Source organism: Falco naumanni, chromosome 4 (assembly GCF_017639655.2).
Source record: "Falco naumanni isolate bFalNau1 chromosome 4, bFalNau1.pat, whole genome shotgun sequence".
Lineage (NCBI taxonomy): Eukaryota > Metazoa > Chordata > Aves > Falconiformes > Falconidae > Falco > Falco naumanni.
Window position 1 is genome coordinate 53,324,216 of NC_054057.1, and position 12,894 is coordinate 53,337,109.

The 12,894-nt window shown below is 51.6% G+C and overlaps 1 protein-coding gene across 1 annotated transcript; it reads left to right on the forward strand.

Annotated features, from left to right (window-relative positions):
• The first annotated feature begins 692 nt into the window (after nt 1-692).
• Nucleotides 693-11,985, forward strand: SHH (sonic hedgehog signaling molecule). The gene is made up of 3 exons (XM_040592384.1): nt 693-2,586; nt 7,411-7,672; nt 11,178-11,985. Exons 1-3 carry the CDS (start codon nt 2,278-2,280, stop codon nt 11,882-11,884), a joined length of 1,278 nt encoding a protein of 425 aa, XP_040448318.1. The 5' UTR covers nt 693-2,277; the 3' UTR covers nt 11,885-11,985.
• The last annotated feature ends 909 nt before the right edge of the window (nt 11,986-12,894 follow it).

Below are 12,894 nucleotides of genomic sequence, written 5' to 3' on the forward strand. Positions count from 1 at the left end.
TTCCTTGGCACTGTTTAATCAACTGTTATATCAAGTCATGCTGTTTAAGCAACCACATCAAAAGAACATACCCTCTTTTGTATAAATTATATATTCCTTGTATCTGTCTTCTCACATGCACGCAGACGGGGAGATAAAACTTAAGTTTGTTTTTTAATAGCATGAAGCAGGTATTTAGCTGTTATACAACTTGTTTCTGCAACTAAGTTGGTTGATAAAAACCTAGAAGCCAAGTTGCTGACTTTCTAACTTTTTACCCATTCTCAAGTCAAAACTCCTAAATGTAAAGCTAGGACAGAGAAATCAATGATTCACCGAAACTCTACGAAGAAACAGAAATAGCAGAAGAAAAGTATAGGTTAAAAAAAGAGGGAAGAGCACCAGTTAGAGTTGGCGTGGGAGCTTCTGATCCCTGTTTTCGGCTATTTTCTAAAGTCTACCTAAAAAGGCTACTTTGTCCCTTGAAAAGTCCTGTCCTGCTTGTTACAGTTTACGGATATACAACTGTTTTACCACTAAAGAACTAATTTTAAAGTCCATTTTCACATGGTTTAAGTTGATTACGACTCAGCTCGATGTCACAGACCGGAAAACTCCCATATAATTGCTCGCCCCAAAGAGCTTATATATATATATATATATATATATATATATATATATATATATATATATATATATATATATATATATATATAAAGACCCCAAAAAAACCCAAGAACCAAAACCAACAACCTTAAATAAAGTTGATTTTTTCCTGTTTTTTCTGAGAGAGTGGACTTTGAATTGCTTCAGCATATAGTCCTGACATTTTTAAGAACTCCTAAAAAACTCCTCAAAGTTTCTAGATCCTGGGACAAACTGTATTCCCTCAGGAGCAAAAGTAACCGGGCTGTTCAGAGGCAGAGAAGTGTTTGTTCATAGGGGATTCTGCTTTTCTGTCTAACCTGCTCTATCAGCCCCATCTCTGCAATTTTGCTCGTCTCTCAACACCTTTGTCTGATTAGTAGCTTTTGGAGATCGGGATAAAGACATCACTTGCCACGCTGCATGAGATAACAATTAATTTAACATTAAACTTATCCTCTTTCCATTCACTTTGCTTGGATCGATCTCTGTTAATTGTGTTTGCGGATGCTTTCAACACTATGCTTTTCTTAAAAACTTAATGACACCCCGCAAGGAGGTGTAAGAGTCTAAAACGCTCCTCTTCGGCCAAGGCAACAAAGAATACAGCCCCAGCGTGCTCAGGGGACCACCTATTTTTAAACAGTTGACTTTTCATGCACTTCTGAAGATATCACGTTATTTTCAACTGGGTGATAGTCCTGGGTTTATTAAAAAAAAAGAAAAAAAAAAAAAGTGCCATTGCAGTTGTGTGGTACACAAGTCATACACGCTAACTTCATATACCTGCCGCCTCGCATCAGAGTGACTTGTTTCTGCTTTCAAAGTAGTCATTTATCAGCTAAAAGGGGAGCGTGTTTAAAAATGTATGCCTTCAGGAGGGAGAGCAATCTCCCTTTTCAGGGGGCAGAAACCTATTACAAAACCACTTAGGTGGGTGCGCTCCTAAATGGCATTATTCGCCCCCCACCCCCCATCCCCTCCCAGGCGTTTATATTTCCCCACTACATTTCTATTTGCACGGCTCCCCGATAATTCGGCATTTTATTTAACCGCAACTGCCCTTAGAAACTTGACTTGCACCGAGGCAGCCTGCTGATCTTATTTATTTTTTTTCCCTCTTTCACAGAGGCATCTGTTCCTCTTGCTGACAAATGTACCATTCTGCCAAGAAAGTTTTTGAAAAAAAAAATAAATAAAAAAAATCAGCGTGTAATTGATGTTATCCCAAGAAAGCGTGATCTCCACCCCTCTCAGCTCCAAGCCCTTCAGGTAAAAGGAGAAAAAAAAATCTTTCAAGAATTTGTTGCCTTTTTGAGGGTTAAAACATCAGAAGACAAGCTTGTCTCGCCTTGGCCAATCAGCTTGCGGCCCTGGCAGCTATAATATAGAACTAAAGGCAGACTCCTCTCACAAGCGTCTTGCTTTGCTACCATTAAAATCAGACCCTTTTTTTGTCTCTCGATTGCTGTCTCCCGACCAAACTCCGATGTGTTCCGTTATCAGCGACCTAAAGCCTGCCATTCCAGCACCTGTCTTGCTAGGGATCGGTGGATAGTATACGATTCAGAAAGCAGACAAGGACATAGGAGGAGAGAGAGCTCTAGAGACAGCCAGGGATAGGCACAGAGAGCTTTGAAGTAATTGGATTCAATGGACGAAATGCTGCTGTTGACAAGAATTCTTTTGGTGGGCTTCATCTGCGCTCTTTTAGTCTCCTCTGGGCTGACTTGTGGACCAGGCAGGGGCATTGGAAAAAGGAGACACCCCAAAAAGCTGACCCCTTTAGCCTATAAGCAGTTTATTCCCAATGTGGCAGAGAAGACCCTAGGGGCCAGTGGAAGATATGAAGGGAAGATCACAAGAAACTCCGAGAGATTTAAAGAACTAACCCCAAATTACAACCCTGACATTATTTTTAAGGATGAAGAGAACACGGGAGCTGACAGACTGATGACTCAGGTAGAGCCACAGAGATACCTGTATTTGTGTTTGTTAACCTCTCTGAGCAATCCTAAAGGACGCATCTGTCTTAGTATTTTTGAAAGCCCCCCCCCCCCTTTCCCTCTCCCCCTCCTCCCCCCGCCCCTCCAAACTCGGCTAGTTTCCCCCATTGAATGTAAATACCATCTATCCAGACAAGTTAGCAGGGGCTGGAGCTGCAGCTATCTAGATATTTGGTGGGGGAATCTGTGTGATACTTACAGTCATTACCGTGCCATGGCGTTCCCTTAACTTGCTTAGAGATTGCTGTTTGCATTTGTCCCCAAGGATGCACTTTGATCAAACGAATTGCATACAGCTCAGAGGACCCCAAGTGTATAGTGACCGCCAGGCCACTCACTCATTATTACAAACGTAGTCCTCGGTTGCTACGCCTGGTGACTCGGTTTTATATATATATATTATTTTATTTCTTTTTTTTTTTTTGCTTCATTTCATTTTAGCCTTCATTATTATTATTATTATTATTATTATTATTATTATTATTATTATTATTTATCCCTAGCGAGCATATTCTAAATTTAGTAGGCATGCAGTCGTGCACTCACAAAAGGCAGCTGAAGCCTGATCGACCATTCCTCTCCTGATTCCGTATTATATAGCTCGTATTGCAATACCATCATTTGCAATTGTGCCCATCAGAGCGTAAATATATTGATATTTCTTTAAGGATGCTCGCCGCCAATGCTCTGGTACTTCCATAGGGGAGGGACTTGCAACTTATCGGCATTGCATCACCTTCTGTTTTAAAAAATCTGATGGCACAAGGTTTACAACTGGGTAAATATTGGATCTCGGGTGGAATCAGATTGCGGAACCATTTTATGCAGAGAGAGAGAGAGAGAGAGAGAGAGAGAACCTCTCCGAGAGTCACCTCATAATTATTATTCATGCTCAACAGAGAGCTCGGTGAAGTCAATTGCTCTGCCAATCCCGGAGTTTCTGAAACTACATGCAATCTAGACACTGGAAATGGGTTTCCTCCAAATATAGGTCAACAGCTCTTTTTTAATATTAATACATTTAAGCCCCACCTTCAGTGCTAGAACAGGACTCGCCTGGAAGGACTAGGCGGGGAGTGGACGCGGGGAAGGGGGGTGGGGGGTGGAATTTCCCAAACTCTCCCCGTTCCTCGGCCTGATTTTCCGCACGTTTGCCGGGTCTCCCGGGGCGAGGGACCGGCGGCCGCCACCATCTCCTCCCGACCACCTTAAATCGCACCGTACCTCGGAGCGCGGCGGCGCGCGCTGCCCGGCTCCGCCGCGCGCTGCCCGCCGCTGCCCCGCACAGGGGTGCGGAGCGGTGCCGGGCCCCTCTGCGCACCCGCGGCCCTCTGCCCTCGCTGCCGCCGGTGCGGGGCTGCGGCGAGCCAGCCGCATCTCTCGCATTTTCAGCTCCACTTACTCCCCTCGCGTATCGATCGCGGCGGCTCGAGTTTCGCCCTTCCCTCCGCAGCCCGGCGGCGGCGGCGGCTCCGCGGGAGACGGGCTCCCGCCGGGGCTCGGCGCATCGCTCCCTGCGCGGCTGCGCCGGTGCGTGTGCGCGGCGGAGCGGGGCGAGGGGGGGAGCTGGGAGACGGCCGGGAGAGGTGGGCTGCGGTCGGGGCTGGCGTGCGGGCTGACCCCGGCCCCGCGGCTCTCCCGGGGCACGGCGCGCCGGCTACGCGGCTGGCCGCTCCCGCTGCATTAACTGGCAGCGTCTGAACTCCTGACCTTCTGTCAACTTCCCTCAGACGAACGAAACGAAAGCAAATACTTTTTTCCGTCGTCCCCCCCCCCCCCCCCCCTTCAGTGCTTATTCCCGTGCCTTGGACACAAAGGGGGGGAGGTGGGCTGAGGGCGGCGGGGACCCGGAGGCCGCAACGCCGGGGACCCGGCGACGAAGAGGGGAGCGAGGTGGGGGACCGAGCCGGGCGCCGGCAGCCCTGGGCGAGGGGGGGGGGGGGGGGGGGGTGGAGGGGCCGCTCTTGCCCACCCGCCCCCGGGCAAGGCCGGGGCCGCAGCACCCCGAGGTGCCGTCCTGCCGCCGGCCTCTCCGCCCCGCTTCTCCCTCCTTCCCTCTCCCCCTCGGCCGGCACCCGCCCGGTAAATCCCAGCCTGTAACCGCCTGCTTCGCGAGCCTTTCAACCATGGAGAGATCTTTCCTGAACAGAATCGCTCAACTTGCAGGCTAGTTGCCGAATGCATTAGCCGCTAGTTAATATTAACTCCGGGGTGGGGGGGTGGAGGGGAACGCAAACAGTGGTAGGTAAGTCAGGTTCTCAACTTTGCAGGTGACAACAGCAGTTTGCTGAAGGCTCCCCCCTTTCTTCCCCCCCTCCTCCCCACCGCAGCCATTGGCTGGATTCGGGGCAGAGATAAGGAGGCCAGGTCAGTATGATAAAGCTGGAATTTGTATGAAATAAATTAGCGATCTCGCGTAATGCAGGCACACAACCGGTGCGTGATGTGAGGAATTTAGAGATCAACTTGGCATTTAGGAAGCCCACCAGGTTGTTTACACTGACAGGTACCTGTTAAGTGTTTCCTTCAAGCAATTCATTTGTGAAGAGATTAGGAGCTGGCAGGAGAGGGCTTGTTGAACAACTTTGCCTCCACACAAAGCGTTAGTGGAGGCAGCCCTGCTGAGCTTCACGGTGGCTGAACAGAATTGGGCTTGATTTGTGGCACACGACCCAATGAATTAATAAATAGTCTGGGCTTCACGGCTTTTGACTCTGACAATCCAGCTCAGGCAGTATAAAAGGGAGGAAAGTCCTTTAGGAGGTCGTTTCTTCTTCTTTATTTCGCCTGAAGCCGGGAGCTGAGGCTGGCAGGGCCAGAGCAGCGAGAGCACCTCGGCGCTGCCCGCACCCTGCCCGCACCCTGCCCGCCTCTCCACGATGCTCTGGATGCACGGGAGGCAGCGGGCGGGCAGAGCATCGCCGTGTCGCCCAGGGCTCTCCCCTTATCAGTAGCTGAGACGTTTGATCCTTCGCTCCCTTCCCCCTGTCAATCCGTGGAGGAGCGTATCCATCCTCTCAGGTGTGCGAGGGAGAGGGAAGCAAAACAAAACAAAACAAAACAAAACAAAACAAATCAAACTCAACTTCCTTGTGCTGCTGCGCTTTGCTGCCGGGAAGGGTGCCGAAACCCAGACAGCCGGCTCTTTCTATAAAACTACAGGCCAGAGAGTCCAAAGTGAGCTCCCGATTGCCTCTTATATCTCTCGGGGACCTGTGTATTGCTGGAATTGCTTTTTATGGCTTTTGACAGACACACGGAAACTTTCTTGTTGGGCAACCTCGTCACGTCCCGAAAAGTAGCGTCGTCGGGGTAATGGGGGGGCTTCGCCTTTCGGGGAGCTGTGAAGGGGGCTTTTGAGGTCTGTTACTGGGCGTGCTGGGAGCACGCTGGGGACAATGGTCCTGCTGAAGGCCAAGCATCCCAGTCAGGCCAGCAAAAGTGAGGGAAGAGCAGTTTACCGCATCCTGCCGTGGCTTTAATCCGCATCGATGTTTGCATCAAGCGAGCCACATCGTGTATATCCACGAGTTATTTTCCACTCCAAAAAATGTGGGTGTGGGGGGGAAGTTGGCGACGTGTGTTTTTCTCTGTACCTTTAGTCAAGCGCTTTTCAATGCTGTCGGTGCTGATTTCCTATTTCTGGGGAGCTGCGAGTCCTCTTCCCCTACCTCCGGCGTGTCTATTCCCTCCTCCCCCTTGGCTAAGATAGGAATCATCTCTCCCCCGAAACTTTCAGGATTTCACGACGAGCTCACCTCCTCCTCGCTGCAGCCCCCCTTCCCCTCCATCCCCCTCCCCTCCCCACCCCCCACCCCACCCCCACCCCTCCGTTCGGGCCGGTGCTGCAGGGCCCGCTCCGGTCCCGGGCAAGGCCGGTGGCTCCGGAGGGGTGATGGCCAACCCCCTAGTGCTTCTGCACGGAGTTGGAAACGTTTCACTCCACACAAAAGGTCTCCTAGCTTGCATAGCATCCCTGCTTCGCTTAACTTCCCTCCTTGGCCCTCCCTTGCTTTTCATCTTCCCACTAAGAGCTATATTATTGTATGGATTTGCTCGGCTTTGTAGGCGAGCGCCGATGTATGTTTGAAGCGGAGTGAATGCTCCCAGCCCATGCTGCTTTGAGGGCTCTAATGAGTGATGGGCTAAGGGAGAGAAAAAAAACCCCACCCCTCCCTCCAGCACATAAAGGCTGTTAACATGTATTGAGACCCCTTTCAACACAGAATTAAGCTGAAAAGACCCGGAGAGACATTCCGGGGGGGAATCCGTGACTCCGAGATACATGGCGAGTGTTTGTTCTCGGCAGAAACTTTGCTCTCGGGAAGGGGACAGGGCACTTAGCGGCAGGAATTTGCTCCGTGCAGGTGGCTTTGAACCGACGCCCTCACAGCCCAGCGCCGGGGGTGCGGCGGGGGGGGTCCCCCTGTCCCTGCAGCAGGTGTCGGGGGAGGGGGCGGCTCCGTCCCGGTGGGTCTTCGTAGTGCTTCACCCCTTCTTCCTCCCGTGGCCCCAGATTTCACTCCCCTCTCCTCCTCACCTGCCTCCCCGTCCCTCCCTGGCAGCGGGGGCGAAGACGCTCAGCCCTGGCTCGGCCCATCCCGCGGCGCCTTTGGGGGGGAGGGGGGGGGGGGGGTTTGCGGCCCATTTGCAGGGGAGGGAGGGCAGGATGAGGCCCTGGGGGGGTGGGGGATGGGAATGTAGGTGGTGAAGGGGGGGTTGCCCTTGGCTGCAGCACCCCCCGCAATGCGCCCTTCCCCGTGTGCCCGTGTCCCCGCAGCGCTGCAAGGACAAGCTGAACGCCCTGGCGATCTCGGTGATGAACCAGTGGCCCGGGGTGAAACTGCGCGTGACCGAGGGCTGGGACGAGGATGGCCACCACTCTGAGGAGTCCCTGCACTACGAGGGCCGCGCCGTGGACATCACCACCTCGGACCGGGACCGCAGCAAGTACGGCATGCTGGCCCGCCTGGCCGTCGAGGCTGGGTTCGACTGGGTCTACTACGAGTCCAAGGCGCACATCCACTGCTCCGTCAAAGCAGGTAAGGCAGGCAGCCTGCCCAGGAACACGCCAGGGGGGACACCCCCGAGCCACGGCTCAGCCCCCAAGAGCCTCGTCCGGCCTGCCCGATGCCGCCCGGGCTCCCTCCTCCCCGTCCCCGCAGGGTCCCTATCAGCCCTGTCCGCCCCGTCTGGGCTCCTCCGAGGGTGCGGGGATCCCAGCGGCGCAGGGGCGGGGGAAAGGAAGGAGGGGGAGGGGGGCAAAAAGGGTGAGGAGGGGTTGCGGGGGGAAGCCCAGCCAGCTGCAGCACTTAGTGACAGCATTTTAATACGGGTGATCCTTGCCCAGCCTGTCCAGGAGCGCTGCGCCGCAGCCACACACCCTCGTCCTCCCCTCGTGGGACCCGATGCTTTCCCCATCCCAAAAGCACGCTCAACACAAGCACTGGGGGCCGGCCTCAGCCGCCCCGCTGGCTGCACGCCTTACTCGCGCTCGCTAATCTCCGAGTGGGAGCCAGCCAGGAAAATAAATAAAGAACGTGGTCCCCTGCCTTCTTCAGCGGTAGCCGCTCGGAAATTCCCAGATAGGGATACACATACATAATAATTTTTTTCCCTCCCCTCCCCTGTGCTTACAACGCCACACGCTGTCTCAACCCGGGAACAGCTCGCAAGAAATCCCCGACTCGCCGAGTGCATTTTCTTGACACTTGACACTTTTTGGGGGGAGCAAAACGGTTGGCAAGTGCCACCCCCCCACACCACCCCGCCTCCTTCCACCCGGCTGCACGGCAGCTCCAGCGCTTTTGAATAGCATCCTCTAGCCCAGCAGCCCTCTGGAAGTGTCAAGAAACACTTGGTTGCAAAAAAAAAATAGTGGGCTTTCTTTAAATATAGCCGTATGCTTCAAAACCAGCAGCCCCATGGCAGGGAAGTCAACCTGGCCTCGCCATGCAAGAGGGGTTCACCCCCCCAGCTCCAGTCTGAAGCTGCCCAGGGGCTGAACCAGGATAGCATCTCTCCCGGCCCATGTGGGCTTTGTCCTGAGAGCCTGCTACCGCTTTTGTTCAGCAAGCCAGCTCTTTCTAGCCGAAAGGAGGCCCTGCAAAGCTGCCAGCCGTGCGGTGATACGAAACATCCCTTTCAATAGCGAAGACGGGCTTTACAGCGTGAGGTGTCTGATTGTGGCATGTGATGACCTTCGCCCAAGCGCACCCCCTAATCCACCCCCACGGGTATTTCATAGGAGAGGAGTAACCCCAAGCTGCTCATTGAGATTCGGCACACACAGACTGGGGGGCAATATTTAGAGGGTGTCAGGCAGGGTCGTGTGACTGTACCACGCGAGCTGCAAGGGAGCAGGCTTGAATTCCACCCGCTCAGCCTGATTTCAAACTATCCAAACCTCATTTCATGACAGAGCATCTTATGAGAAGATTAAACCCCATAATACCAGGCAGGAAGATTCTTTATCTACATCTCTGTTTGCAAAAAGTATGATCCCAGAGACTGGAATGCAAAGAAGAGTTCCAAGGCCTGAATTATTGTCACCAGGACAGAGGAGGGAGAGGCAGGGGTGGTAAAAGGGACATTGATAATGCGCTGCAGCAAGTATTTAGAGCAAGCTTCTACATTTAAAATTCAAATACAGATCTTGAGTGCCTTGGAAAAGTGGCTCTGCTGTGCAAATATTGCTTGGAAGGTCCTGGGTTTTTTGGAGAGTATGTGTGTGAATTGGCACATAGGGTTTCTGCACCTGAACAAATAGGGAGGGGGAGAAAAGGGGGGGAAGAAGCTGGGAAAAAAATGGAAGTGTCCTCTCTTCCAAGAGTGTCTGCATTTATTACATGAATCAGAATGACAATGCTGATCCTTTATTGGATTTTAATTAGAGAACCCAAACAAGCACTGCTCAAAGAAGCAGATTTTCACACCTCTGCCAATTCACTGGTATGTTTGTAGAGCTGCTACACTACTAGATCTATTCATCAAGCCCTGAATATGCAAACAAAGCTCTAGCCAGACCTTTACCACCAGCTTGTAGGAAGGTGTAGTTTGCTAGCGGAGGGCTCCACATAAAGCACATAGCTTGTTTGTTGCCATGTCCTCCCTGAAGAGGCCTTGGAGATCTTGCTGCTTCATTTCTGAAGGAGAAGTGATAAAGTCATTAGCAAATCAATAACGGTCTAATTTTCGCCCTTCCTGTCCTTCCTGGGAAAGTCATTAGGAGACACTCCAAGGATTTATTTAAATCGTAAGAGCTTCAGTACCAGCCACAGAGGCAAAATATAAAATCTGACTGCCTTTAGGAGATAAATCACCGGGACTCTCAACTGGTGTAGGGAGTAACTGGGAGAAACCAGGGGAAGGCAAGGGAGGGCTGAGGAATGTCAACAGCTGTAGCAAAGACACTTGCTACTGTGACATACCGTGGGCTACTACCCAATATATAGAAAACCAGAGATTTTAGGAACACCGCAGAGTCCCTCAGTTAAGTCAGAGACCAGCCTGGAAGAGGGCAGAGGTCCTCTCCCACCACCCTGCGTGTGGCTAGAGCCTCCAGAAAGGGATTTCAAGAGAGATTTAAAGTCCCATCGCTTTTTCTGCCTCCTTTAAACCTACAATTTCTCTTCTTGGTAGCATTGGAAAGCAGCAGCGGTTGGCAACAGCATTTAGTATCTAAACTCTGAGTAACTCCAAGAGCTGGAGAAGGTGAAGGAGAGATATGCTTGGGTCTGGCACAGGCGTGGGGCTGCCTGGGGACCACATGCCCTGGGACTGGGAACAGGATCCTCCTTCCAGTGGGGTGGGAGAACTGAAGGAGACTTTTTTGTTTGCAAAGAGAAGTGAACTGGAGTGGTGGGGATATCAGACAGGGGTATTATGAGGGGTGGCGTGTGCCCCAGCAGGTGCTGTGCCAAGCAGGAGGGCAGAGAAGGGTGGGGACAGCACAGGGTGATGGAGGGGGCTCGGGAAATCTGGGCTTTTGCTTTCCAATGGCATGATGGGCAAATTCATGTGCTCCTCGGGGCAAAGCCTCCTCCTGCTCTGTGCTGTTTGCTGCCCTAGATGGGCTCCTTGAGTAAAAGCTGAGTGGGGACCACTTGCCTAGAAGAGAAACCTTATGCCAGCAAGACCGCTTTGAAAGCCTGAGAGTTATTTGGCATGAAGTGCCAGTGCAGGGCAAACGGTAGCCCAGTAGGAAGCTCTTCCAGAAGAGATTCGTTCTGGTACAGCTTTCTCAGTGGAAATATTTTGGCCCATTTCCTTGATAAGACAATCTACCCTTGTAACTCCTAACCCAGAGGGAGATGCACTGGCTCAAATCCGGTGGGAAGAGGACTCTCACTTGACCCGCTGAGTGCAAACAGGGAGTGCTTGTAGATGAGGATGGAAGAATTTTGGAGAGGAGCGAGGCTGCATCCTGCACCTGTGCCTCTGAAGGGAGTCGGGGGTAGCTGGGGAAGTGGCATGTCCCCTTGTGCCTCCATGTCCCAGCCTGGTGGGTGCCCCCTCTAACCCTGCTGTGCCTCTCTCCTTGCACAGAAAACTCGGTGGCGGCCAAATCGGGGGGCTGCTTCCCCGGCTCGGCCACGGTGCACCTGGAGCAAGGCGGCACCAAGCTGGTGAAGGACCTGAGCCCCGGGGACCGGGTGCTGGTGGCCGACGCAGAGGGACGACTGCTCTACAGCGACTTCCTCGCTTTCCTCGACCGGGAGGATGGCTCCCACAAGCTCTTCTATGTCATTGAGACACGGCAGCCCCGAGCCCGGCTGCTGCTGACGGCTGCCCACCTCCTCTTCGTGGCCCCACAACACAACCAGTCGCAGGCAGGGACCCCCAGCAGCCGGGCGCTCTTCGCCAGCCGCGTACGGCCGGGCCAGCGGGTCTACGTGTTGGGCGAGGGCGGGCAGCAGCTCCTGCCAGCAGCCGTGCACAGCGTCTCACTGCGGGAGGAGGCTTCAGGGGCGTACGCCCCGCTCACCGCCCAGGGCACCATCCTCATCAACCGGGTGCTGGCCTCTTGCTACGCCGTCATCGAGGAGCACAGCTGGGCGCACTGGGCATTCGCTCCCTTCCGCCTGCTCCAGGGGATGCTGGCCACCCTCTGCCCCTCTGGCGGGGGGGCCCCCATGGCTGCCCCCACCACCCCTGGCATCCACTGGTACTCTCGCCTCCTCTACCGCATCGGCAGCTGGGTGCTGGATAGTGACTCTCTGCACCCACTGGGCATGGTGGTGCCGTCCAGCTGAGAGCATCCCGCGCCACCCCGGTCCCCTGCCAGCCTCCAAGGGAGAGACAGAGACACAGAGAGAGAGAGAGAGAGGAGAGAGAGAGAGAGAGAGAGAGGAGAAAAAAAGGAAAAAAAAAAAAGAAAATAAAAACCTAAAAGAAAAAAAAAGGAAAAAAAATACATATTTTTAAAAGAGAGCACGGATTAAGACTTAAAAATAATAATAATAAAATAATAATAATTAAGTAGGACAGTCCAAAGTAGACTTTAAGGGAAACAAAGACCCCGGGAAGTTCTGTTCTGTTTAGTTTATAAATATATATATATTTTTATTTGTTCTTTTGTTTTGTTTTGTTTGTTGGTTTTTTTTTCCTCCTCTCCTGGATATTTATTTCTTTGGTATTTTGAATAGATGTTTTAAATGATATGAACCGGACCTTCAAGAGCCTTAAATAGTTTCTTTGATAATTTATTATCATGTGAACTGTACTCACAGGGGAAAGAATTATTTCGTGAGGCCAAGCAAAACTGCGCAGAGTCTATTTTTCTACATGTCATGAGTGTCCTGACTTTCAGACAGCAAAATTCTGTACTTTCCCATCTCTCCATTACATTGCTCCTTCATTTCCGCAAGTCTAAAACCTAAGCAAACAAACAAACACACACAAAAAAGACAAACTTCATGGGGGTCCGTAAATTATATTTTTATACACAGAATTGTAAATTAGATTTTTTTGAGAGATCAATACTTAACTGATTCACATTTCGTTTTTTGAAATAGTGTAAAATATGAGAATATATTATTTTAATTTAAATAGTTTCAAATGTAACGTCATTTCCTGTATTGTTTTCCATGTTTGCTTTGTAAAAACACCATTTGGCCACGTTCATGGAAGTCAAGACTGTTACACAAACTTTATTTGCAAAAACCATAAGAAACTTTGTTATTTTTAACTTCAAAAAAAAGTTTATTAGAAAATAATATTTTTTAAAAAGCGCACATGGCGGCAATTCTGTGATGATGGAGAC

Coding starts and splice junctions, on each gene's coding strand:
- SHH (XM_040592384.1), top strand. CDS start 2,278: ATGGACGAAATGCTGCTGTTGACAAGAATTCTTTTGGTGGGCTTCATC. Junction 2,587..7,410: donor CTGACAGACTGATGACTCAG/GTAGAGCCACAG, acceptor GTGTCCCCGCAG/CGCTGCAAGGACAAGCTGAA. Junction 7,673..11,177: donor CCACTGCTCCGTCAAAGCAG/GTAAGGCAGGCA, acceptor CTCCTTGCACAG/AAAACTCGGTGGCGGCCAAA.